At 41.0% G+C, this 25,379-nt stretch overlaps 4 protein-coding genes across 4 annotated transcripts; 1 reads left to right on the forward strand and 3 right to left on the reverse strand.

Annotated features, from left to right (window-relative positions):
- Window positions 1-275: 275 nt before the first annotated feature.
- On the reverse strand, window positions 276-5,295 carry LOC149408037 (G-type lectin S-receptor-like Serine/Threonine-kinase). Its single transcript, XM_089616166.1, has 9 exons — window positions 4,468-5,295; window positions 3,404-3,927; window positions 2,806-3,309; window positions 2,579-2,716; window positions 1,925-2,160; window positions 1,638-1,848; window positions 1,303-1,540; window positions 1,068-1,218; window positions 276-741 (listed from the first exon to the last, which is right to left on the reverse strand). Exons 1-9 carry the CDS (start codon window positions 5,292-5,294, stop codon window positions 430-432), a joined length of 3,141 nt encoding a protein of 1,046 aa, XP_089472292.1. The 5' UTR covers window position 5,295; the 3' UTR covers window positions 276-429.
- Window positions 5,296-6,454: 1,159 nt separating this feature from the next.
- Window positions 6,455-7,832, reverse strand: LOC149408038 (L-type lectin-domain containing receptor kinase S.4-like). The gene is made up of 3 exons (XM_089623382.1): window positions 7,575-7,832; window positions 7,317-7,498; window positions 6,455-7,092 (listed from the first exon to the last, which is right to left on the reverse strand). The coding sequence occupies exons 1-3, from the start codon at window positions 7,830-7,832 to the stop codon at window positions 6,498-6,500; spliced, it is 1,035 nt and encodes a 344-aa protein (XP_089479508.1). The 3' UTR covers window positions 6,455-6,497.
- Window positions 7,833-10,114: 2,282 nt separating this feature from the next.
- On the reverse strand, window positions 10,115-13,364 carry LOC149408039 (G-type lectin S-receptor-like serine/threonine-protein kinase At4g03230). The gene is made up of 6 exons (XM_089616167.1): window positions 13,226-13,364; window positions 11,759-13,109; window positions 11,228-11,438; window positions 10,920-11,148; window positions 10,680-10,830; window positions 10,115-10,551 (listed from the first exon to the last, which is right to left on the reverse strand). The coding sequence occupies exons 2-6, from the start codon at window positions 12,734-12,736 to the stop codon at window positions 10,261-10,263; spliced, it is 1,860 nt and encodes a 619-aa protein (XP_089472293.1). The 5' UTR covers window positions 12,737-13,109; window positions 13,226-13,364; the 3' UTR covers window positions 10,115-10,260.
- A 747-nt stretch (window positions 13,365-14,111) lies between these two features.
- Window positions 14,112-21,694, forward strand: LOC149408040 (uncharacterized). Its single transcript, XM_089623392.1, has 4 exons — window positions 14,112-14,271; window positions 20,412-20,467; window positions 20,583-20,680; window positions 21,217-21,694. Exons 1-4 carry the CDS (start codon window positions 14,112-14,114, stop codon window positions 21,692-21,694), a joined length of 792 nt encoding a protein of 263 aa, XP_089479518.1.
- Window positions 21,695-25,379: the final 3,685 nt, after the last annotated feature.

Consider the following 25,379-nt stretch of genomic DNA (forward strand, 5'->3'; position numbering starts at 1 on the left):
CAACCTACCAAGTTTAGAGAGAACGTATGAAAAAAACATTATATATATATCATGTGTGGTCTAAGCGCTACTTGAGGATGTTCAGTTTAATTGTACATCGACGTTATCATGACCTCATCATCTATGATTGTAGATTCCTAGTGCTAGAAAATATAGAAATTTCTTAAGCTCAGAAGAAAAACCCTACTGACAAACAATGAGGACATGAAACCATTGAAAAAGTACGTGGGCACGAAATGCAAGGCAATTAATAAAGGGATAGTTTTATGATGATATTAGAATGATAAAATAATAATGAAAATTGACGAAGTGGGGTAGCTAGGTTCATTCACTTCATTTTGTTTAGTTTGAGACATTGAGTTCGAGTCTCTGGGGAGAAAGTAAGAAAAGCAAAAGAAAAAAAAATGAGGATGAGAGTTTTATTATATGTTATCTTCCAACTTCTAAAGTGACAGTCAATTCGTTGTGGGAGAATGTTTCGGGTTTGGTGGAAGAAGAAGCTTCAGTGGAAGGAGTACATCGGCGAAGGATGAAGGCCGGTTGTTTGGGAGTTGGGAGCGTAGCAGCTTCACTTCCGAGCATGAAAACCACTTTAGACATCGTTGGACGGTCGATCGGATCTTCTTGGACGCACAAAAGTCCGATGTTCATACACTTTATAAACTCCTCTTTCTTGTAGCTTTCACGGATTGTCTCTTCCACCAATTCCTCTGTCTTCTCTTTTCTCCACATATGCCACGCCTAGACATAAATTAATTGTTCGAATGATCATGAGACAAAGGGAGATATAAAGATGAAATATATAATTAAACAATAATACTTTGAAATAACTTTTTCATTAAAATATATCACTTTCTTATGGGAAATTTCAATATTTAGCTTAGGTTTTAGATGTGTTTTGATATGTTAAAAAGTATGAAAAATAAACTCAAGAGATACATTTGAATTAGTTTGATAACCTTAATTTTTTTTTTATATATATAAAAATAACTGCTAAAAAGATAGTTGAATTATTTTAGTTAACCCTAAAAAAAGTTTGTTGCTTTGTCAGAATAATGTATACATACATAGCCTAGGAGGCTCAGGCCTTGTTCCGGCTCATAAAAGCCGGTGTTCCTCTTCCCGCTGATGATCTCAATTACAACAACTCCGAAGCTGAATGCATCAGATTTTACCGAAAATAGTCCGTCCAATGCATATTCTGGAGACATGTAGCCACTGAATAGAACGAAGTATATAGTAAGAATTTAATCGAGCTCGTAATGACACAGCATTAACTTATTTTTTACGAGAAAAACTTACTATGTTCCCACCACTCTTCTGGTGTTTGCGGCGGTTTCGTTGGCGCTAAAAATCCTGGCCAATCCGAAATCGGAGATTTTAGGGTTCATCTCTTGGTCCAGCAAAATGTTGCTAGCTTTCAAGTCTCTATGGATAATCCTCAACCTCGAATCTTCATGGAGATAGAGAAGCCCTCGGGCGATCCCCAAAATGATGTTGAAGCGCGTACCCCAATCCAGTGACACGCCTAATTTTCGATCTTTTTATTTATTTATTTGGCATGCATGGTCAGATTGTTAATTCATAAGCATATACATAGTGAGAATTGTTGTTTGTAAAAGGACACAGACACTAACCAAATAGGAAGGAGTCTAAGCTTTTGTTGGGCATGTATTCGTATATCAACATCCTCTCTTCTGCTTCGATGCAATAACCCAACAGCCTGACAAGATTCCGGTGTTGAAGCTTGGCAATCAACAAAACCTCATTCTTGAATTCCTCGTGGCCTTGTCCCGACCCGCTCGAAAGCCTCTTCACAGCGACCTCTTGTCCTTCCGTGAGCTTTCCCTGAACGAAATCCCAGGAAGAAAATGAAATCAAGTTTATGAGTGAGTCCTCGGAAACGGATCAGTCATTTGCTAACCTTGTACACAGGCCCAAACCCTCCTTGCCCTAGCTTGTTGGCATTCGAAAAGCAATCCGTGGCATTTAGGACAGCTTCCAGATCGAAGAAAGGGACTTCTATGCCTTTTCCTTCGTCCTCTTTGAACTGCCCCGATCCAATCAGGCTTTTGGCTCGTCTCTCGCTGCTATACCTTTGAAGCACGCTATTCCTTTCGAAACTTCTCCGGCTATCCAAGCGTCCTGAATCAAAACGCACTGGTTTTGGATCAATGACAATAAAACAGTAACTTGTGAAGGGAAAAAAACCGGGATAGAAGGAAGTTACTATGTCGAAAAATATGTTTCAATTGGAGAGCTTTCGGAAAATTAGAAAAGTAAAAAAGATAGAGTAACCATAGGCGTAAACTCGAAAAGTATAGAGTTTACTATCCAATCCCTCAATCTGCAATTGTGTTGGACGAATATTAGATTTTTTCGCTCAACTGGACTTCCGGGCTTGACTAAGCCCTTTCGGATCACCAAAACTTTCAGGGTGCCTTTGATTTTTTACGAGTAGTAATGTTTTTACAGCTAAAGACAAACTGTGTAAAATTTTCAAATAGACATTTTAGCAGTCTTTTTTTTTCGGTATCTAACTCGATAAAAACTGCATTGTTTCCTACTATTTTCTTACCTTGTTGTCTATTGACCACCCTTCTTCTGACGCAAAAAAAGCAGCCGACCGAAAATGTGCATATCAGGAATGCTAGCATGATCAGAGCCAATGACTTATCCCGCCCTGTTAATCTGTGACCACCTTTTTCTCCATCAACTAAAACGGAAGACAAGAAGAATTGTTTTTTTTTTTACTAAATATCTCATGTAAATTACAGAAACAAATCTTGAGACTTGTCATTTTACCTCTAGAACATTTCAAGCCCAGGCTATCCCATCGGAATTTTTTATCGCAGAGGCATCTTTTCGTGCCATCCCGAGTGGCATTGCAGCTTGAATTCGGCCAATCCTTGCAGTCTGAAAGTAACGAGCAATTGGGCTCTCGTGGGGGATCCCAAGAAACTTCTAATTCGACGCCGTTTTTAGAAACCAACTCGGCTCTGAAACTCGCAACGTTGGAGTTGCATCCGCTCATCACGTGGAATGGCGAGGACTTGTTGAGCTGCAAGTAGTTTCCGGCTGAGATATTCTCGCATCTGTTGACGCCTGTGAGTCGGACGAAGAATGTGCGTTTGTGCGTATCCATGCTCGTGACTTCGTAGCTTCCGCTGAGAGTCGTGAAGCTGAGCTGGCCATCGGAGGCATTGCAGCTGAGGCTTTCGTACGATGGGTCTCCGCATTTCGGCCCTGTGCTCAGAGGATAAGGCACTAGGTTTGTTCCACAAGGCTCACAACTCCTGTCAGTCGCCTCTGAAAAATTATTTGATGTATGCACGTATACAATCGGTTAGGTTTACCTACACTTTTGTATACTAAAATCGATGATAAAATACACAAAACTAACTTATATCAGTTAGGGCCACGCGGACATGGAGGCTCCGACCACCCTCGTACTCTTCCTGAAGGTTGTTGAGCTCCTCCGACCATATCCAACAAGCGGGAACCCCGCCGCGATCCATCGCCACGTCAGCATCATCGTACAAGTAGGCCTGGCAGTGGCAGTTATTTAGACACTCGACCCGGCACTCGGTCTCGCTCCCGGCTTTGAACTCCGAGTCCGGATTCCCGACTTTCATCATCCTCAGGTCCAAGAATTCCTCGGTCCTGTGGCATTCATTGTTCGTCTTTCTGACACACCCAACGGAGTAATCCCCGGCGCGCCAGCTGTCCGGCGAGGCCGGCCCAAAACCCGGGAGGCATTTGCAGGGCAAGTTGTTTGTGCTGTGGCAGGCCCCGAAAGCCCCGCACGGGTCATAGACGCTGCACCGGTCCCTGGGCTCGGCCCAGATCGCCGACGACGACCCCGTCTCGGGGCTATACAATAAGTGCTCAATCTGGCCCCACTCGCTCATCACTAGCCTCGTGTTCCTGAACAATAACATACTCACTTTTAACCACTTAAAATAAAAATTTCTTTAAGAGTATGTTTGGAACCGAAAATCTGAGTAGGAAAAAAAAAATACGAGAATCCATTGTATTTTCTTACGTCGCTTGGAATGAGGAAAATAAAAGGAAAGAAGATTTGAGGAAAAATGTAACTATGGATAAAAATTCTAGTAGAAGAAAATCAAAATCAAAATCAATCTGCATATGTTGAGGGGAAATACGTATGTCTCAATCTCACTCTCTCCACATTGTTTCCTCAAAGTAGACTCCATTTAAAATACAATTAGATAATCTTGAAATCCATCGCAATTTCCATCAAGTTTCTATTTTTATTTCAAAATCCGAGCTCCAAACGAATCTTGCTAAACGGGTTTTGGTAGTAAGAAGTCTCACATCGACTGGAGATATATACTTTGTGCTCTTTAAAAAGGGTCAGATCATGGGTTACTCCTCTAATTGTTGATGAAAAAGAGCGTATGTTAAAAAGAAGACTTAATTTGAATAGAAAAATATGGGAAATACCTGTAGAGAGAGGGGGTGAGGTGGGGGACGGAGTCGTTGTTGACGTATTTAGAGCTGAAGTTGTTGAGAAGGAAGAGGATGGCGGGAGGCAGTTCGTCTATGCTCATGAAGCGGCCCGAGACCCCACTGTTCCAGTACTTGGCCGACCTCCGAAGAATGATCACCTCGTTTCTCTTCTCTTGGTCTTGCTGGAACGTGAAGTTCCCGGGCCCCGGATCGTCCCGCCTCCTCCACGATATCAGCGACAGGTTCTCGTCCAGCCTCATTCCCGGCAGAAATGTATCCGCCGGGTTCTCGAAGCTCTGCCACACAATCACTCCCGAGCTGCTTCTCAGAACTAAATTCCCTGAATCTGCAAGCTCAGCGGCCTCGGTACCAGAAGACCCGTCCACGTTTGTGTTCGTGTTCGTGTTCGTGGACCAGTGAATCTTTCCGGATTTGTCCGAGACTCGGAGATTTCCGTCTTTCGATATCGAAAGAACCCCTCCTGAGCCTGAAACCGGGCTGTCTCTGTTGGCAACCCAAACGACTGTCTCTGGCTTTGATCTGTAGTACCATATTCCAACGTACCTTCTGTTATCACTGCTTCCATTGGGACTGAAAAACCCGAGCTCGAAGACTTTTCCTTTCGAGACCACAGAATCCTTTGTCTCGTCGTCGCTGAGTGAGCTCTCAAATGTGATGGTGTCTTTGGCTATGCAGAACACGAGACATCGGCTTAGCAAGAATGGGAGCAAAATCAAGGGAAATAATCTCTGATTTGATGAAAGATTAATAATCATGACTAAATAATCTTTCTTAGGCTTGATTCCTCGTTTGCTCAACATATAGAGCAAAGATAATAATAAGTGATTAAAAAGTATTAATTTCTACTGAAGTGCTCTCTTGCTGTTTTACATATTAAATTTTACAAACACTTTAAAATAATTGGCGGGGAGATTATAGGTTGATGAATTTTTTTAATACACATATTTCCCTATTTCCTTCTGTCAAATAGTATATCTGAGTTGAAAATTACACTACTTGTGGGTCTGTAAAAGGCAAAAAGAAGATTGAAAATATAAAAAAATCAAAAAAGTAAAAAAACTAAGTCAAGAAGAGACCCGAAATAGATAATACGTCCAAGTCTAGCACACTTAGCCATACACGTTTAACTTTGTACAGTCTCCATTATTATTATAATATATATTAAAAAAAAACATGAAAGAGCTTTCATGATTAACGTATATGTAAAGTGTAGATATCTACGTATGCTTTAAGCTGGAAAATCATATGACTAAATCTGTCTAAACAAGTAGATATTATCTTTATTAAATATTAGTACCAACAAATCAATATTCATGTAATAAGATTCCAGCTAGCTAGGCCACGGTAAATTGATATGACATTAACAATTTCAACTTAGATATTGTTGGTCAACTAAACTAACTTTTATGCGGACTAAGACTACCTATTAAACTCATAACATTGTGTCATCCCCTAGTATTAACTCTACCACCTTGAAAAAACGTGGTAGATAAACAAAAGGTATATAATTAGATATATTTGTGCCCTTAAAAAAAGGATTAATGACATTTTTGGTCCATCGTCTTTGACCACTTTAACATGTTGAACCTTCGTTAAAAAAAACTACAATTTTGATCCTTTATGATAATCAAATTTTCAATTATAATCTTTCTGTTACTTTTAGTGTCAAAATAGACAGAAAATGCTTACGTGTCGAATAAAAAGAGTAAAGTTATTAAAATGTCATTCTCATACGCAGAGTTATTATAATCCTTCTATTTTTTTTTTTTTTAAATAGAGAATTTCCATTTGCTAATCAAGAGCAAGTCAAGAGACGAGCGAGCGAGAGAGTTCTCATTCTCAAACCGAGCGATCTGTTTGGCTGCCCAGAATCTCCGATCGATCGATATCGGAGAAGATGGCGATTCTGTACAGGCTGGTGGCGAGTGGCTTCATGGCGATATCGGAGAACGAGAAGACCGATCGACCGATATCGGAGAAGATGGTGATATCGGAGAAATTCTCTATTTGGTCACGCAATCTCTCTTCTCCTCCACAATCTTCATCGGCTTCGAATGACGGCCATCCATAGACGACTTGCTCGGATCCAACGGCTGAGAATGCATCGAGTGAGGGACGTGTCTTTGCTCGAACCCCCAAGAGTGGACTGTGCACGAAGAAGAAGAAGAAGAAGAAATTGAAGAGTTCACACCAGCGAAACCCATTAAAGCCTCGTTGTTTGACCTGAGCTTGGACAAGTCAACCGGGTACCAGAACAGAGGGTTGACCGGCTTTGACCCACTGGATTGACTCAGCCTGACTTCTAACCTCTTCGAGCTCGCTTCGTAGTCGATCCAAGCGAAGGTCTTGTTGTTCCCTCTTCTCAAGGTCAAATCCACGGTCGAAGCGTTTCTAGCTTTGTTTGACTTTGACTCCAAACCAACGGCTTCGATCCCAACGTGGATTCTCATTAACCCATCGTCATCAGAACCGTGTAAAGTCCCGAACTTTACTGTCAAAATCTTATCTTTCCCATGGCTGCGAAACTCGGTGAGATTGAAATCGCTTGGAAGCAAAAGAAAGGCCAAACCTTGCGAAACTCGGTGATGATTATCGCTACTGGTTGAGAGCGAAGAAAGGCCAAAAGAAATCACAATTGATGGTCAAGGTTGAGAGCGAAGCCCTAGAAATCCCCAAAAGCTGGTCCTTCTTCTTCTTCTCACTGGTGGCGTAGAGCTCTACGACCAGCTCGGCGATGGTGAAAGAGTTGAGAGTGTGCTCGTCGACGATGAACACGAACTTGTCGTTCCACTTCGGGTTGGTGGATTTGGAGTGCACAAGACCTGAACTTCTGGTTAGTGTTTATCGAAACGACGGAGTAGATGTTGACATCCCCGGCGGCGATTCCCTTTGGCGGGTTGAGATCGAAGGCCGAGATCAGGTCGATCTCGAGGCGAGGGAGGTCTGTGTCGAGGCATGGGTCCGAAGCCGGCGGCGAGAACTGCTCTGATCGGAAGGCAGTGCTCTGTTTTCCAATTCACGATTGTGTACATTCTCTATTTGCAGAAGCTGAGAAAAGCAGTATAGATGGAGTACTCGACAGGAAGAGATTTTCTGTTCTGTAATTTGTGTGTCCCTTGATGCTCTCTCTCTTTCCCGGTGTCTTTTTCTCGGCGGTGGTCCTTGGTGGCTCGCGGCGGCCGTTTTCCCTCAGCCATGGCGCGCGCTCGAGATGGGTTTCGGGTCTCGGTGACGCGCGTTCTGATACCGAAGACGCTGAGGATCGACGACCCGACCGAGCCGGCGAAGAGCTCGATTTGGGCCACGCTCGGGATCAGGAACGCAAATCCCGCGGCCATGTCGACGGAGAAGCAACGCGAGAGAGAGAAGAAGAAAGAAGAAGATATTTTTCTTTTTCTTAACTATTATTTTGTATTTATTTTTTTTAATTGTAATATGATTTGTTTTTTTAGTTTGTTTTTTTTTAATTTATTATTAAATTACGATTTTGTCCTCATTTAAAAAGCACATGATAACCCACGGCAGCAAATTTCGTCAAAATAGACGATTAATTAGACAGAAAGACCAACGTGATTTTCTCACATTCATCATGTATCGTTTCTACAGCTTTTTTCGCCGAATGACCAACTTGTTACACACGACATAGCTCAGGGACTAAAAATGTCATTAATTCTAAAAAAAATGAGGCCGAAGCAGTAGAGTATGCAATGACAAATATGCCCTTGGAGATTGCTGCATTAGATGTATCTCTACATAACCATGAAAAAGCTTAGCCTAGCTTGCACCGGTCAAACTTATAGGACGAAGCTTCTTAAGATTTGGCCATAAGTAACTTTTTAATAATAATTTTATAATCTTCTGTATGGAAAGACTTGCTCGAATCAAAATTTTCAAATCTACAAGGAAAATTAACTCCATAAACTAAACATCAAATAATATGTCTAACACTATGAAGCATGTACATGTAAGCATGACCCATTGCTTACCTGGGAGGGAATATTTAATAACATATTTTTATTGGAATAGTATATTATTTTAACTTAATAGCTGAATCATTGGAATTAGAAAATCTTAGGTACATCCATCAACCGGCCAGCAAGGTCAAAGCTGATTGAAAAATAATTCAACACTCATAAATTACCTTTTAATCTGTGGGTCCTTATTTTATTACATTTGATATGTCTTCCCCTGTTTTCGCGTGAAATGATTTCAGACGCGTTTGGGCATTAAACTCAACTCTCATGTCTCATACCACATTCGGCTACATTTTTGTTTTTATTTTTACTTTTTTCCCTGTTATTTAATAACTTTAAAATAATGACCTGGGTCTATGAAGATATTTTATTTCGTCAAATGTGAATAAAATACAGAGTATGTCTTTGGTGGCTCCATGTCGCTTTTCATATTATTTCCCTCTCTCTGTTTTTTTTTTTACGATAATGAGGTCGTTGGAAGCAGAGTCAAGAGAGCTTAGTTTTATATAAGAGATGCTCATATATATAAAAGGAAAAATGGTATGAACTAGCCAATCTCAAACTATTACTTTTGCAAAATAGTTATAGTTTCATTTGTTTGGTAAAATAGTCATCTCTAAAAAATTTAATCAGATCGTTTCAAAAAAAAAAAAACTTTAATCAGATTGAATCATCGACAATTTGTACTCCTGAGGTCCCTCGGCGCTCACGAGTTTCGCTCCGTAGTCGACGATCAGGTCGTCCGGCGCCGAGAAAACCTCGACGGCGTTCACGTACGCGAAGCCTGAATCGCCGATCGGCCTGAAGGTTATCTCGATCGAGTCCTTCTCGAGCTTCAAGATGAACTCTTTCACCTCCGTAGTCGCACTCTTCGTCGAGATTAGGGTTTCGTCTACAGAGACGGTGAACTCGGTGGAGCTGAGATCGTAGCTCGGGGAAGCGAAAGGGGAGAAGTGGAGACGTACTATGTGAGTCCCGTTTCGTTTGATTCGAAACGCGTAGCTCGAAATGGCGGTGAAGACCCTGGCGGTGCCGTAGAGAGCGTTGGATCTGATGAATTTCCAGATTGTCATTAAATTTAATCCTGCCTTCATTAATTTTAATCTTGTCTTCATTAGATATAGCGATATAGCCAATTGAGAGTATTACGATTTTTAATCCTGCCTCGATTAATTTTAATCCAGCCGTCATAAACCTTACATTCTGTATTTATAGTTCGTTAGGATTAAATTTAATTCAACCTAGATTAATTTGACTAGTTTGTTTATAGTTGACATACTATGGCTATTTTGCAAAAGCTTAAGTTTTATTTGGCTATATAGCCGCTTGACCCTATATAAAAATGAAAAGAGTAACTGTATGTCCTCGTCAGCGTCTCGAGCTAAGCAAGAAATTGTTAAAGAGCATCACTTATTTTTATTATTTTTCGATTAATGAAATACAAAGGAAACGAGAGCTGCTCTTTCCAAAAAGGGAATTCCTTCGTCTACCAATCTTTCTTTTAAAGATTACCGTAATACCTGAATAATCGCATTCCTTATAATATTTTTAGCATTACTACGGCCCTAATAACATAACCAATATAATTCGCGGAAATCTGATTAAGATCCATGCATGCCAAACAAATTAACAGAGTACACATAGGGGATAAAATTTAAAATAAAATAAAAATTAATCATCACTATAAAACTGCACACAAGCAATATTGATACAGATTTTTGTGAGACATATATGGTATATGCAAGTGCAAGGGAATGGTGACCGTGAACCCATAAACAACAAAGACACTAAACTATCGGCCAACCGTTAGAGTATTCGTTAGAGAGTTAGTTGATGATTGTCCAGCTCTGCTTGATTGACACGTTCTCGCGACAAAGGCAGGTTGGTTTGGGCTCGCAAGGCTGCCGTTTTCACTCAAGAGCATCGACACCACATTTGACATGTCGGGTCGGTCGTTTGGGTCCTCTTGTACACACAACAGCCCTACGCCGATACACCTCATCGCCTCATTTGTGTCGCATCTCTCGCCTAGTCTCTCGTCCACGGCATCTAATGCTCTGTTCTCTATCCATAAGTTCCATGCCTGAAAACAAAAACCAGTTTTTTTTCCATTATTTATGATGTTTCACTATTTGGTTAGTATCTGTAATTACCACTCTCTGTTCATCAATACTATTAGAACCAAAGTATCCATGTAGTAGTAACTCTCACATATCCTAAAAGGCTTAGATCTTCGTCTTCGAGGTAAAATCCTGTGTTCTTCTTCCCACTGATGATCTCGAGAACGACGACCCCGAAACCGAAAACATCAGATTTGATCGAGAATAGACCTTTCAAAGCATACTCTGGAGACATGTATCCACTGCATAGTCAGCAATTTTTCGGCCTGGTTATTGACGAAAGAATTTGAAGTTTTATATTGAGAGAGAGAGAGAGAGAGAGAGAGCTTACTACGTGCCAACAACTCTTTTAGTTTTGGCCTCAAATTGTTTGCCTCCGATATTCCTCGCCAAGCCAAAGTCTGCAATTTTAGGGGTCATCTCGTCGTCTAATAGAACATTGCTTGATTTTAGATCTCTGTGAATAATTCTCAGCCTTGAGTCATGGTGAAGATAAAGAAGCCCTCTGGCAATCCCCACGATGATGTTATAGCGCGTATCCCAGTCAAGAAACTTCTGACCTGCTTATAATATTTCGTTGTGAATATAAAATCATAATTCTCATTGGGACTGAAAAATCTCTTCAATACAGAAACTCACCGAACAAGAACGTGTCTAAGCTTGTGTTTGGCATGTACTCATAGAGCAAAAGCTTCTCCTCTCCTTCGACACAATATCCGGCGAGTCTAACAAGATTGCGATGCTGAAGTTTCGCGATCAGAAAAACCTCATTTCGAAACTCCTCCGATCCCTGCCCCGACTCACTCGACAGTCTTTTTATCGCCAATTCTTGTCCTCCTACGAAATTCCCCTGAAACACGTTTCACAGAAAAGTTGTAAGTATCATATGAAGTTTCATCTCAAAGCCAATTAACTATAAGAATAGTAACTTGTATCTTATACAGCTTGCAATGTCTTATTATTTTGACGATGTAGGCTCAAGATGCTGGTTCTTCAAGCTCACTCATCTTAGACCAGAACTCTAAATCTTTCAGACCGGTGTTCATTTCACCGTTATAGACTCTAATAGCATGTCAAGTATCATCGGGTATAACTTCAAATGAGAAAGTAACACATGGCCTTGTAAAATACTAGCAAGAAAAGACAATCTCTGAAGTTGACAAGAACTACCTTATAAACAGGTCCAAAACCACCTTCTCCAAGTTTGTTCGCTTCTGAGAAGTTATCCGTAGCAGCCATTATAGTTTTCAGGGAAACGAATGGTATACTCACATCTTGACACTCCTCTTCTCTGAAACAAATGGAATTCTCTTCTCGCCCACTATCTCTTCTCCTTCTCCTCCTTGGATAATAAACGAGAAAAGCAGCAAAAGACACGAACCCAAAAGTCGAAACAAGCCCAATCAACCCAACATAGACCTTCCTTATCCCCAAAGAAACTCTCAGCCTCTGATATTCGAAATCCGATACTCGAAGATTGAGCGTCATCAGTCCCCTATCACCGGCTCCGAGCCGCTTCAGATTTAATAGCTCTCCGTTCCAAATCGAGCACCCGATATCGTCATAAACGTAGGCAACGCAAGAACAATCTCTCATGCACTTTGACTCGCAATCTCTCAAACCCGACGCCTCAACGGGACGTTTATTCTCCGGCAACGACATGTTAGGAATCTCGAGAAACCTGTCTGTCTCGCAGCCCAACCCGCTCCGTCTCACACACCCGCCAGAAAAGCCCATCGATGCCCAATCGCTCTGCGACTTGGGCTCAAAGCCCGGGAGACAGAGACAGACCGCCGCCGAGGAAGCCTCAACACAGCTTCCGTAGGGTCCGCAAAGAGCATATACCTCACATTGTTTCTGAGGCAAAGGGCAGAAATCCCATTTCCCAGTACTGTTCAACAAACTGACTTGCTCGATCTGCCCGGTGACGCTCATCTCGAAATGACATGTGGCGATCGGAGAAGCGTTATCTGAAACGGAGAATGTGAAATAAATCTCTTCCTCGTTCGATTCGAGACGGAGGAAAACGACAAAGTCGTGCCTCATCTCCGGGATCAAAGGGAAACCAAGTCCATTCCAAGGCCCGGTGGACCAGAATCGCTTCGAATTGTTCCACAACGAGTCCGTCGAATTGTTCTGCGGATTCATCCGGTGAGAGAAGATCCCCGGAGCAGGATCGGTGGCGCTGTTCCATGCTCTCAGGACTTGGCTGGTTTTGGTCTTCTTGTTGAACCCTAATTTAGCTCCTGGTAGCCACGCGTGAGTCGGGTGATCGAAGCTTTCCCATAAACGATTCGGAGGATCAGAATTTTCGACGACTAAGACTAGGTTTCCGGTATCTAGAAGAACAGCTTTAACGGACCGATTGGCTGGAGTAGAGACATTGGTTGACCAGATTAGGGATTTCGACTGGTCGAGCAGAGCTAGATTTCCGTTGGAAATTCTGAGCTCCGATGAAACGGAGACCGGGTTCGCTCTGTTCGCCACCTAAACAGCCCTCCGTGAAGAGTCTCTCCGGTACCTTTCACGAGAAAAAAAAAAGTTGTTCGAATTGAAAGAATATTCGAAGTTGTGTATAAAACTGAGAATAAGAACAAATTTGGTACCATATGGCAATATAGTAGTTTGGAGAAGGACCTGGTTGAAAGAATCCCATTTCGAAGATAGAGTGAGCAGAGACGATCGTTGAATTACCGGCGAGCACATCGTCAGGGAAGATTGTATCGGCTCCGAGTGAGGCATGGATCTCGAAACACACGCACAGCAAATACAAAACACTAAACCTGAACTGCTTTGGTATTCCTTTTCTGTTCATATTGCCTGATCAGCAAATAAAAATGATACACGAAGCTGCGTGAACAAGAAGAATAAGAAAACAATAATGACGAATGGAAAAGAGTTCGGCCGTCAAATATCTTAATCAAATTCAAATAAGCTATAGTCTCTAGTTTTTTTTTTTTTATATATAAGAAAAAGGCAATTAGATGGTCAAGGTCAAACGTTAGAATTGCAAAATATCCAAAATTTCAAAAATTTCAAGTATTTTTGAAATATAGCCAAATGGGATGAGGTGACAACTTTTTAAATTTATTATACTTGATTTAACCTTATAATTATTACAAATATCAAATTAAAAAAGTATACATATGATTTTCGAATTTGATTGCTATTTATAATAATTAATATGTACATACGGATGAATCCAAAATATTCTTGCAAAAAGAAAATTAAGGATGATTATCTTTTATATTATAAACTGATTACAAAAATGAATGGTACATAATAATAAATGCACAACTAAAAAAGTAATTGATACGAATTCGCAATATTTAAGTATGGAACTCTCTCTCTCTCTCTCTCTCTCTCTCTCATTTGTCTTGCATACAGTGGTATATCTTGTTTTTTACTTTCTTAAGAGATATATATATATATATATATATATATATATATATATTATCGTTGTACAAATTTGGATACGCCCACTGCATCTCATAAACTTTCATTCCCTAACCCTAAACAGTATATGAGGAGGCTGTTATGGTGTCGCGGAGTCAGTGAGGATTCGTTCTCGATGCTCTTGACAAAAGCTTCCTCCGCCGGAGAACTCACTCAACAACGGAAACAAGGAGTTCGTGCTAATTTCTGCAGCCGACGGTTGGGCTTCAATAAAGACGACTTTGAAGGTCATTATTGATCAGATTTTGGCTCTCGACCCTTTTATGCAGTCCAGCTCCAAAATTGTTACTATTACCCTCAATAAAGTTTTTATGTTATTGATGTTGTGTGTTTCCGGCTCCAAGATTGAATAATGCAGGCCGATGATAGGTCGATGAGGTTCCGGATCTCATCCATCAAGGCATCAGCTTAAGCGGGCCGGTCCGCCATGGTCATCCTGGAGGTTCTTCCACAATCTGATCGGTATATATATATTTTTTTTTTTTTATAAATCATCTTTATTTGTGTTAATATCATTATATATATGTAATTTCAATTTATTTATGTTTATTTCGGTTTATTTGTATTAATTTTGGTTTATTTATGTTTATTGGTTAAATTGTGTTACTTCGTTCAGTGTTAATTCGTTTATTTGTAACATTGAAGATCGGCGGCACGTTGACTTCGACAGTGAAAATCGGTGGTGAAGATCGACGATGAAGATCTCGTAATATTTTTAGATAATTTTTTAATCTATTAGTGAAAGAGTTTATTTATTTTATTTTGGGAAAATATCAATATTATCCCTCGTGTTTAATCGAAATGCGAGATTTATCCCCTCTATTTTTAGAAATATCAGACATATCCCTTTAGTTTAATATAAATGACATATATCTCCCCTAAAAATGTTATATTACAAATATCACCCTTTTCGTTTATTTTTTACAAAAAAATAATTTGAACTCCCCAAAATACCCTTAACAGAATAAATATTTATTTACTATTTTATTAAAAAAAATCAAAATCTCTCTTTATAAAAAAAATCCTTAACTTTTTATAAAGAAATTTTTTAATTTAAACTTTTTGTACATAGAATAGAAAATAAAAAATTATTTCATTAAGGGTATTTTGGGGAGTTCAAATTATTTTTTTGTAAAAAATAAACAAAAAATGGTGATATTTGTAATATAACATTTTTTAGGGGATGTATATGTCATTTATATTAAACTGGGGGGATATGTCTGATATTTCTAGAAATAAAAGGGATAAATCTCGCATTTCGATTAAACAGGAGGGATACTGTTGATATTTTCCCTTTTATTTTTGTTAATTAATTTATATTTTGTAGCTCTTCATTTTAATGAAGAGTATTTTTATTCTATCAAATGAGTTAATGTGGTTCATTGGTTATTTCGCAAAATTAACTAAACATTGACTATTTTGAAAATTTTATGTTTTTGATTAGTTAGTCTACCGGCCCCCTTTTTATAATCATTCAATTGGACGGTAAAATGACTTGATATCCTATAGCTCACCCAACGTCCCAGACTCCCAGCCCTATATTGTGATTCGAGCAAAAAAAAAAAAAAAACCTTATTATTTTAATGATGAGTGGTGGAATACAACTTGGCCGCCAAGATAGACTAATATTTATGAGTTTATGGGGTTTTTTTTTTTATAACAGATAATAATTGCTAACATGTTTTTTGGTTTCTGTGGTGACTAGTTTTTTAGCATCGCGCTACGCGCGAATGATTTTAGCATATTATAATGATAATAACAAGTAAAATTTGTAGAGGTTAATTTGTGTTGTCAAGATTTGTAAACAATGGACACCAAAGAAACCGGCAATTAAGAAAAAATACTTAAAAATAATAAACGAATAATAAAATGCAAAAAATTTATTTTGTACATTGATTAGACTTTCATGGGTAAATAAGACTTGCGTTCGCTTTCCAATGAAATATGGAGACACATATAAGGTGAAGGAAAATAAATATCAAAGAGAAACTAATAAAGAAAATATAAAACTGTTGTCGCTGTTTTTCGGACAACGATTTAGGAGTCGCAGGCGGTTAGACCCGAGGCCGGACCAAGTGGTCTCGCCTCGACTCGAGCGTGTCAGACTCGGTGTCCCGAGTCTTCCCTTAGCTGTCAGTGGTGTTTGAGCTCGCCGGCCCACCTGGAAAAGATGAGAGAATCGTGAGCTAAGAAGGGAAAACAGAGGGGGTGCCTCTGTTTACCTCTCCGACGCTCAACATTAGTGGGATTGAGGTGGAGTATAGAGGATTTAGAGGGTGAGAGGCCAAAGATGAGTGAAACGAGAGAAGTATGAGTTCTACAGTGTTTCGGGACTAAAAAATGGGTTACCTTTTGAAGACGGTGGGCTTCTTGTATTTATAGGCGACCAAGGGGTCATTGGTGGGCCCTTTGGCCGAGGATAACATAGGCTCGGCCATTGGCCGAGGATAGCCTAGGCTCGGCCGAGGATAGCATAGGGTGGCCGAGGATAACATATGCTTGGCCGAGGATAGCATAGGATAGCCGAGGTCGAGCTCGTGAGGCCGAGGTCGAGCTCGGGAGGCCGAGGTCGAGCTCGTGAGGCTGAGGTCGAGCTCGTGAGGCCGAGGTCGAGCTCGTGAGGCCAAGGTCGAGCTAAGGCCGAGGTCGAGCTCATGAGGCCGAGGTCGAGCTGAGGCCGAGGCCGAGCTCATGAGACCGAAGTCGAGCTCATGAGGCCGAGGCCGAACTCATGAGGCCGAGGTTGAGCTCGTGAGGCCGAGGTCGAGCTAAGGTCGAGGGCGAGCTCATGAGGCCGAGGTCGAGCTGAGGCCGAGGCCGAGCTCATGAGACCGAAGTCGAGCTCATGAGGCCGAGGTCGAACTCATGAGGCCGAGATCGAGCTGAGGCCGAGGTCGAGCTCATGAAGCCGAGGTCGAGCTGAGCCGAGGTCGAGCTCGTGAGGCCGAGGTCGAGCTCGTGGGGCCGAGGTCGAGCTCGTGAGGCCGAGGTCGAGCTCGTGAGGCCGAGGTCGAGCTCATGAGGCCGAAGTCGAGCTCATGAGGCTGAGGTCGAGCTGAGGCCGAGGTCGAGCTGAGGCCGAGGCCGGGCTCATGAGGCCGAGGTCGAGCTGAGGCCGAGGCCGAGCTCATGAGGCCGAGGCCGAGCTCATGAGACCGAAGTCGAGCTCATGAGGTCGAGGCCGAACTCATGAGGCCGAGGTCGAGCTGAGGCCGAGGTCGAGCTCATGAGGCCGAGGTCGAGCTGAGGCCGAGGTCGAGCTCGTGAGGCCGAGGTCGAGCTCGTGAGGCTGAGGTCGGGCTCGTGAGGCCGAGGTCGAGCTGAGGCCGAGGTCGAGCTCATGAGGCCGAAGTCGAGCTCATGAGGCCGAGGTCGAGCTGAGGCCGAGGCCGAGCTCATGAGGCCGAGGTCGAGCTGAGGCCGAGGTCGAGCTGAGGCTGAGACCGAACTCATGAGGCCGAGGTCGAGCTGAGGCCGAGGCCGAGCTCATGAGGCCGAGGCCGAGCTCATGAGGTCGAGGTCGAGCTGAGGCCGAGGCCGAGCTCATGAGACCGAAGTCGAGCTCATGAGGCTGAGACCGAACTCATAAGGCCGAGGTCGAGCTGAGGCCGAGGTCGAGCTCATGAGGCTGAGGTCGAGCTCGTGAGGCCGAGGTCGAGCTAAGGTCGAGGGCGAGCTCATGAGGCCGAGGTCGAGCTGAGGCCGAGGCCGAGCTCATGAGACCGAAGTCGAACTCATGAGGCCGAGGCCGAACTCATGAGGCCGACGTCGAGCTGAGGCCGAGGTCGAGCTCATTAGGCCGAGGTCGAGCTGAGCCGAGGTCGAGCTCGTGAGGCCGAGGTCGAGCTCGTGAGGCCGAGGTCGAGCTGAGGCCGAGGTCGAGCTCATGAGGCCGAGGTCGAGCTCATGAGGCCGAGGCCGAGCTGAGGCCGAGGCCGAGCTCATGAGACCGGTCTTTGGCCCCTCGGCCATGAGACCCCGCGGGCGTCGTCGACTCGGAATGGACCGACAACAAAAACTAACATACACTCTAAAGAATGTATGTTATTGATATAGGCTACGTTTGTTTGGGATTAAAAAGCCTTGTTTTTTTTTTTTAGAAAAAACAAAACCGTTTATCCGGTGATTGGCAAAACTGTTTTTACAAAAAATTTCAAAAACGTTTTTAGATTTTGTACATGAGATAGAAAAGCTAGGATTCTTAACTTTTAGAAAAAGTGTTTTTAAGTTTGCTATATAAATTACTGTAATATTATCGTACAAAATATTATTTATATATATATATGTATATAAATAAGCATATCAGTAATTATTATTTAATTATTAAGAACATGTCTATTTTAGTTTTTTTACTATAATATATTTATTTTATCAAACGCTAAATCAGTTTTTGTTACCAGCAACAACTGTTTTATAAATAGTTTACCAAACACTTTGTCATTTTTTGAATTTTTATTTTTATTTTTATAAAAGCACTTTTTTTTAAAAACAAAACTATGTCAAACGGGGCCACAGTATAATATAGCATTAGTAATTATGATTATAAAATACATAAAATAAATTACACAAAATATATTGATGAGAGGGGGAGGGAAAAAAACAATATATATATATATATATATATATATATATATATTACAAAATAGATTGGAAAAAAAACAACGAACCAATGAAATATGGAGACACATATAAGGTGAAGGAAAATAAATATCAAAGAGAAACTAATAAAGAAAATATAAAACTGACATACACTCAAAATAATATATGTTATTGATATAGGCTACGTTTGGTTGAGATTAAAAAGATTTGTTTTTGTTTTTAGAAAAAACTAAACTGTTTATCCGGTGTTTGGCAAAACTGTTTTTACAAAAAATTTCAAAAATGTTTTTAGATTTTGTACATGAGAGAGAAAAGGTAGGATTCTTAGCTTTTAGAAAAAATGTTTTTAGGTTTGCTATATAAATTACTGTAATATCATCGTACAAAATATTATTTATATATATGTATATAAATAAGCATATGAATAATTATTATTTAATTATTAAGAACATGTCTATTTTAGTTTTTTTTACTATAATATATTTCTTTTACCAAACGCTAAATTAATTTTAAGTTACCAGCAACAACCGTTTTATAAACAGTTTACCAAACACTTTGTCATTTTAAAAAAAAAAAAAATCTAAAAGCACTTTTTTAAAAACAAAGTTATGTTAAACGGGGCCATAGTATAATATAGCATCAATAATTATGATTATAAAAAAATTTAAAAAAAAAACCAATGAAATATGGAGACACATATAAGGTGAAAGAAAATAAATATCAAAGAGAAAAAAAAAAGTATAATATAACATTAGTAATTATGATTATAAAATACATAAAAAAAATTATACAAAATATATTGATGAGATAGAGGGAGGAAAAAAAACATTAAAAAAGGATTTACAAAATAGATTGAAAAAAAAAAAAAACCCAACGATTGGCAAAGTAAAAAGGAAAAAAAAAAAAAAAAAACCGAAAAGGCAAAAAGGATTTACAAAATAGATTGAAAAAAAAAAAAAAAACCCAACGAAAGGCAAAGCAAAAAGGAAAAAGAAAAAGAAAAAAAAAACAAACAAACCGGAAAGGCACAGGAAAAAAAAACAAAAAAACAAAAAATTGGCCACGTAAGCCACCTAAACTATAGGAATTGTAAATTAGCCAACCTTTGGTAAATAATTTGTAAATAGCCAACTTGCATACGTGGCAGCCTATTAACTAGCTAAAATATATGTTTGATTGTGTTAAATAAGGCTTTTATTAATCTGTTAATAAGTTTACTTGGTTATTTACAAGAAATTAACCAAATGTGAGCTATATCTCAATCCACTATATCCGTGCGGCTATATAACTTAATAACAAAAAAAAAACGAAAAGGCGCAGGGCAAAAAAAAAAAAAAAAAAAAAAAGCCGCCACGTGGCGGCGTGCGGATGAAAGTTGAAAATGCTCTCCTCTTTATTATCTATGTTATAGATATAGTGAGATTTTTTTAAAAAAATTTTGTATAGAAAATAACCGGTGATAATTGTTAGTGAATTCTTTTTTTAATTGAATTGTGAAAAAAAGACTTTTACGCTTTGATTGCATGTAAAAGAGAATACCAATAAATTCTGGGGGAATTGACACAGATAATACCATATGAATGTCCCTTACCAAATATAGCCCAAAATGAAAAATTTGACAAAAGTAATACTTTTAGTAGGTGAGAGAAATTAATTTTTCCCCATCTACCCTCAACCCTACCCTCCCTCTACTTACGTTTTTTTTCTTCTGGGAACCTATTGTGGCCGATTTTTTTTTTTCTTTTCTTCTCCCTTGTTTGGGTCTGAGCTGGAGAAGTTGATGAAGCTTGCTTGACGAGACAGCCGGAATCTTGGTCGTCGAAGGTAAGTTTCCTAGAACCATTTTAAACCCATTTTGCAATAATGGTAAACCCATCTTAAACCCATTTTGCAATAATGCTAAACTCATCTTAAACCCATTTTGCAATAATGTTTGAAGAAATTTCCTGCAAATCCTAGGCTGTTCATCAAAACTTCAAGATCCAAGGTTCTTCTTCTTGCAAATCCAAGATCCAAAACTTCTACAAACATAAGTTGGTAAGTTCATCATATTTTTAACATATAAGAACATGTTTAATTGTTTTGATTCATGTTGAAATAGGTTCCATTGTGTTTGAGTGTGATTTGTTTGTCAAAATGGTGTTTTTTGTTGAAATCCCGATTTTTCCAGGGTGTCACGAAGTGAATCCTGTTCGTGACACAGTGTCACGAATTGGATCCATTTCGTGACACTTCCCGATTTTTCCAGGGTGTCACAAAGTGGATTCACTTCGTGACACTAGTGTCACGAACTGGATGCACTTCGTGACACTAGTGTCACGAACTGGATGCACTTCGTGACACTGTCTCGGCAAATATGCAGGGTATAGTGTGTTTTTAATTTTTAAATTATGTCACGAAATGACCCGAGTCCGTGACACTTGTGTCACGGGGTGACTTCAGTCCGTGACACATGTGTCACGGAGTGAATCCACTTCGTGACACAAGTGTCACGGACTCGGGTCATTTCGTGACACATGTGTCACGGACTGAGTGGTTATGTTTAAACTTTTTTTTTTTTGCTTATGTTTTAGGTCCGGCCTTCTGCAGTATACGAATTCGAGGTTTTTAGACACAGAAGGAACACCATGGACAGTGAACTTGATTGATAAGACGTGCTCGTGTCGAGAATTTCAAACTGATCTATTTGTATGTGTCCATGCCATTGCGGCTTGTCGCTTACGCAACCTACCAGTTGAGAGCTATTGTGTAGAGTACTACACGACCGAGTATTGGAAATTGGCGTATGCAGGGGTTATTCATCCTCAAGGAAGTGAATCGTCATGGACTTTTCCCGACGAAATCAAGCAGATCAAAGTAAATCCGCCTAACTTCTTAGGTCGTCCGGCGGGTAGACCTAAGAAGAGAAGGATTCCCTCTCTTGGAGAATCTGATGCCCCGCTTCGTAAATGTTCCCATTGTGGAGGTGTAGGTCACAATAGAGCTACATGTCGCAACCCAATTCCACCGGAAATGAGGGCTCCGGGGATGGGACATTGGTTTGGTTTGTAATTCGACACGTTTTATCATTGAATATCTAGAACTTCCTTGGTATTTTGCTATGTATTACATTTTTGAATGTTTTGAACTTTATTGGTATTGAGTTTATTGTTAAGAATGGTTCATAAAACAATCTTATTGTTAAGACGTGAACACAGTCCGTGACACATGTGTCACGAAGTGATCTTAGTCCGTGACACATCTGTCACGAAATGAGGTCAGTTTGTGATACATAAATTGATTTCGAAACAATACATACACTTTTAAACTAAGAAATTGATGTCAATAAAGTTCTAAGAATACATATATAAAGTTATAAACACATGCGTACAATCATAAACACATAATTTCAAGTTGTCTCAACATTGACATTTCCACGCGTGTGTAGTTTTAGCGCTCCGTGTCGGTATAATTCGGTGGTCATTTTCTGTCGATACATGATCATGTCCTCCTGTTTCAAATCAGACAATGGAAGGTCGTGCGCCAAAAACTCGGCAGTCTTGATCCTAAACATGCCACAATCATTTCTGAAGGAACAAAAAACGCATGCTTTAATTGATATGTGTCATTAAGAATGTAAAATTAAGAATTAAAATATTTACCCATTGTCTTGTTGTGGCATTTGATCGTAGTGGACGACCTTGAATATTTCTTCATTGGAGAGTAGAACGCCGGCGACATGCAGAACATATGGCAAAATGGTGGCCAAGTTTCCCGCTTCAGTGTCCACGAGCGTTTGGTGTCCACCGGTGGAACTCATGGAGTCGTACACCGTTATACACCTTGAACGCACGTTGACAACAAGAAGATACCAGTGTCCGCCATCTATTACAGGGATGAGGACATCATCGACCCCGTCCCATGGGTCCACCAGTTGCTCCGCTCCAGACTCTCCGGTAATGTGGTCGACGACACATTTTTTCAGTTTCTTCTTTAAGAATACACCTGGATCTTGACTAGCATTGAACTGAGTGTAACTATCTCGGAGATACTTAAAGAAGACCGTGGACATGATGGTGAAGGTGTGACGTAACAAACCCGCCTTTTTCTTCTTCCGGAGGTAGTACATCGCGACGTCCACATGCTGCACGACAAAAGATAAACATAAGCACTAAATAACTCAGTCCGTGACACATGTGTCACGGAGTCAATTCACTTCGTGACACATGTGTCACAAAGTCAATTCAGTCCGTGACACATGTGTCACGGACTAAGTACACTTCGTGACACATGTGTCACGGAGTGAATTGACTCTGTGACAGTGGAGGTCGAGCTCATGAGGCCGAGTGGAGGTCGAGCTCATGAGGCCGAGCGGAGGTCGAGCTCATGAGGTCGAGTGGAAGTCGAGCTCATGAGGTCGAGTGGAGGTCGAGCTCATGAGGTCGAGTGAATTGACTCCGTGACAGTGGAGGTCGAGCTCATGAGGCCGAGCGGAGGTCGAGCTCATGAGGCCGAGCGGAGGTCGAGCTCATGAGGTCAAGTGGAAGTCGAGCTCATGAGGTCGAGTGGAGGTCGAGCTCATGAGGCCGAGTGGAGGTCGAGCTCATGAGGCCGAGTGGAAGTCGAGCTCATGAGGTCGAGTGGAGGTCGAGCTCATGAGGCCGAGTGGAGGTCGAGCTCATGAGGCCGAGTGGAAGTCGAGCTCTTGAGGCCGAGTACAGGTCGGGCTCATGAGGCCGAGTGGAGGCCGAGCTCATGAGGCCGAGTGGAAGTCGAGCTCTTGAGGCCGAGTAGAGGTCGGGCTCATGAGGCCGAGTGGAGGCCGAGCTCATGAGCTCGACCTCCACTCGGCCTCATGTGTCACGAAGTGAATTGACTCCGTGACACATCTGTCACGAAGTGAATTGACTCCGTGACACATCTGCCACGAAGTGAGATGCAAAACAAGACATATTTTAAAAATTACTAACACACATTAATACCTGATCAGACAACCAACCGTCCTCGTGCCACATGTTGTAGAAGAAGGTCTTCTGGTTGATAGCCATCTGTCCAAGTTCCATAGAAGGCGCTATGGTTTCTTCCTCCGGCTTATATTTTGATTTGCCCTGAGATATGTTCTTGTGGCCCCTCTTCAAGCCGACTTGGAACCACAACTTCATGACGTCAACGTCATCCTGGTCCGGTCGTTTGGTTACCTCCGACAGCGGCAGTTCATCAGGAAGCACGTCCGGAGCATTCGTGAACCTCAGAAAAGGCAACACCTTTTTGGAAGGAGTAAACCTATCGGGGCTGCGTCGTTTCCGGGTCAAATGTTTCTTGATAGGTGAGTCTTCAATCAGGATATGGGGATTCGGTGTGTTCAAGTCATATATCTATCCAACAAGAGAAATAGAGTTCAAGTTTATTGTTGAGTTCAACCATAAAATAATATTTCATAACAATTATATGCTTATTTGAGTTCAAGTTTATTGTTGAGTTCAACCGTAAAAGATAACAATTCATATGGTTATAAAGTCATGCTTCTAAACAAGTCAAGAATTAAGTTCAACCATCAAATTAATGGAGGTACCTCTTGAACCCCATGTGTCCTAACAACTCATACTCTTCCATAGCCTCTGCATTCATTTGGGCTTCTAGACTGAGAGGCGAATCTTCATCACCCCAAGATTGTTGACCTTGTGTGTTTTCCACATCACTTTCGTCCTCCTGACCATTCAAAATCATTTAGTTCAACATGAGTGTAATCAAAATAACGAAATTCAACGACTCCGTGACACTATGTCACGGACTGAGTGGTACACTCCGTGACACATCTGTCACGGAGTGAATCCACTCATCTCCGCATTTAAGATTTTAAACAACAAAATAATATGTCTATTGCATATCTTGTACCTCTTGTTGACTGGTTTGCTTCTTTTTCCCTTTCTCGACTTCGTTTTTCTTCTTCTTTTGGTTGCCATCCTTCTTCTTCTCCTCCGGATTCTTGCTCTTCTTGGCGCCATCGTCCTTCTTCTTCTTGTCGTCTTTGTCCTGCTTATCCGTCATCGTCCTTTTTTTTTCTTGTCCTCGTTGTCTTTCTTCTTCTTCTCGTCTTCGTCATCTTTCTTCTTTTTCTCTTCTTCGTCTTTCTTCTTCTTCTCCTCGTCTTCATCTTTCTTCTTATTCTCTTCTTCTTCTCTTCTTCTTCCTGCATTTTCTTCTCTTCTTCCTGCATTTTCTTCAGCTTCTCAACATATTCTTCTTCCTCTTTTTTTTTTCTTTTCTTTTTCCGCTTTCTTCTTCGCCATCTCTTCTTCCCACTTCTTCAATTTGGCCGCTTTCTCTTCGGCATTCTCCAGGCGCTTCTTTTCTAACTGCAACGCGTTTCTCCAGTTGTAGTACTGATCTAGTTCATCAAGAGCCACTCTGTAGCTCTTCACCGCGTCCAAAATATCATTTTTGAACTTCCTGTAGTCGTCTTGCATATAGCGGAAACGCTCGTGGAGATTTCCAACAGAATTTTCGAGAGAGTCGAGCCGGGACTGTCCATGACCAGAAAAACAAAGTAAGCTGGTTGACGAATGAATCCACTCCGTGACACATCTGTCACGGAGTATGGTTATTTAAATTAAAATAGAAACCCAAAATTGTGTTACTTCAACTGTCTGCGCTTGTGAATGGGACGTTTGTTGTGGTGGTTGTGGTGGTGGTGCTTCTGGTTGTGGGGCGTCTTTTTTGGGTTTCTTCTCCGGGCGTTTGTTATCCCCCGCTAGCG

This window comes from Urtica dioica, chromosome 1 (genome assembly GCF_054948205.1).
Source record: "Urtica dioica subsp. dioica isolate 48M chromosome 1, U.dioica_male_clone48M_v1_H2, whole genome shotgun sequence".
NCBI classification, from domain to species: Eukaryota; Viridiplantae; Streptophyta; class Magnoliopsida; order Rosales; family Urticaceae; genus Urtica; species Urtica dioica.

Bases quoted from the DNA above. Each gene is read 5' to 3' on its own strand.
- LOC149408037 (XM_089616166.1), bottom strand. From the start codon at position 5,294: ATGTTGAGCAAACGAGGAATCAAGCCTAAGAAAGATTATTTAGTCATG. The intron at 3,928-4,467 runs GTATTTCCCATA...GTTATTGTTCAG, and splicing joins CTCACCCCCTCTCTCTACAG to GAACACGAGGCTAGTGATGA. The intron at 3,310-3,403 runs GTTAGTTTTGTG...ATAATTTTTCAG, and splicing joins CGTGGCCCTAACTGATATAA to AGGCGACTGACAGGAGTTGT.
- LOC149408038 (XM_089623382.1), bottom strand. From the start codon at position 7,832: ATGGCCGCGGGATTTGCGTTCCTGATCCCGAGCGTGGCCCAAATCGAG. The intron at 7,499-7,574 runs GTCGAGTACTCC...ATTGGAAAACAG, and splicing joins AGAACAGAAAATCTCTTCCT to AGCACTGCCTTCCGATCAGA. The intron at 7,093-7,316 runs GTCTTGTGCACT...GCTCTCAACCAG, and splicing joins AACACTAACCAGAAGTTCAG to TAGCGATAATCATCACCGAG.
- LOC149408039 (XM_089616167.1), bottom strand. From the start codon at position 12,736: ATGAATCCGCAGAACAATTCGACGGACTCGTTGTGGAACAATTCGAAG. The intron at 11,149-11,227 runs GTGAGTTTCTGT...TATTATAAGCAG, and splicing joins CTTAGACACGTTCTTGTTCG to GTCAGAAGTTTCTTGACTGG. The intron at 10,831-10,919 runs GTAAGCTCTCTC...CTGACTATGCAG, and splicing joins AAAAGAGTTGTTGGCACGTA to TGGATACATGTCTCCAGAGT.
- LOC149408040 (XM_089623392.1), top strand. From the start codon at position 14,112: ATGAGGAGGCTGTTATGGTGTCGCGGAGTCAGTGAGGATTCGTTCTCG. The intron at 14,272-20,411 runs GTCATTATTGAT...TTTGGGTCTGAG, and splicing joins CAATAAAGACGACTTTGAAG to CTGGAGAAGTTGATGAAGCT. The intron at 20,468-20,582 runs GTAAGTTTCCTA...TAATGTTTGAAG, and splicing joins CGGAATCTTGGTCGTCGAAG to AAATTTCCTGCAAATCCTAG.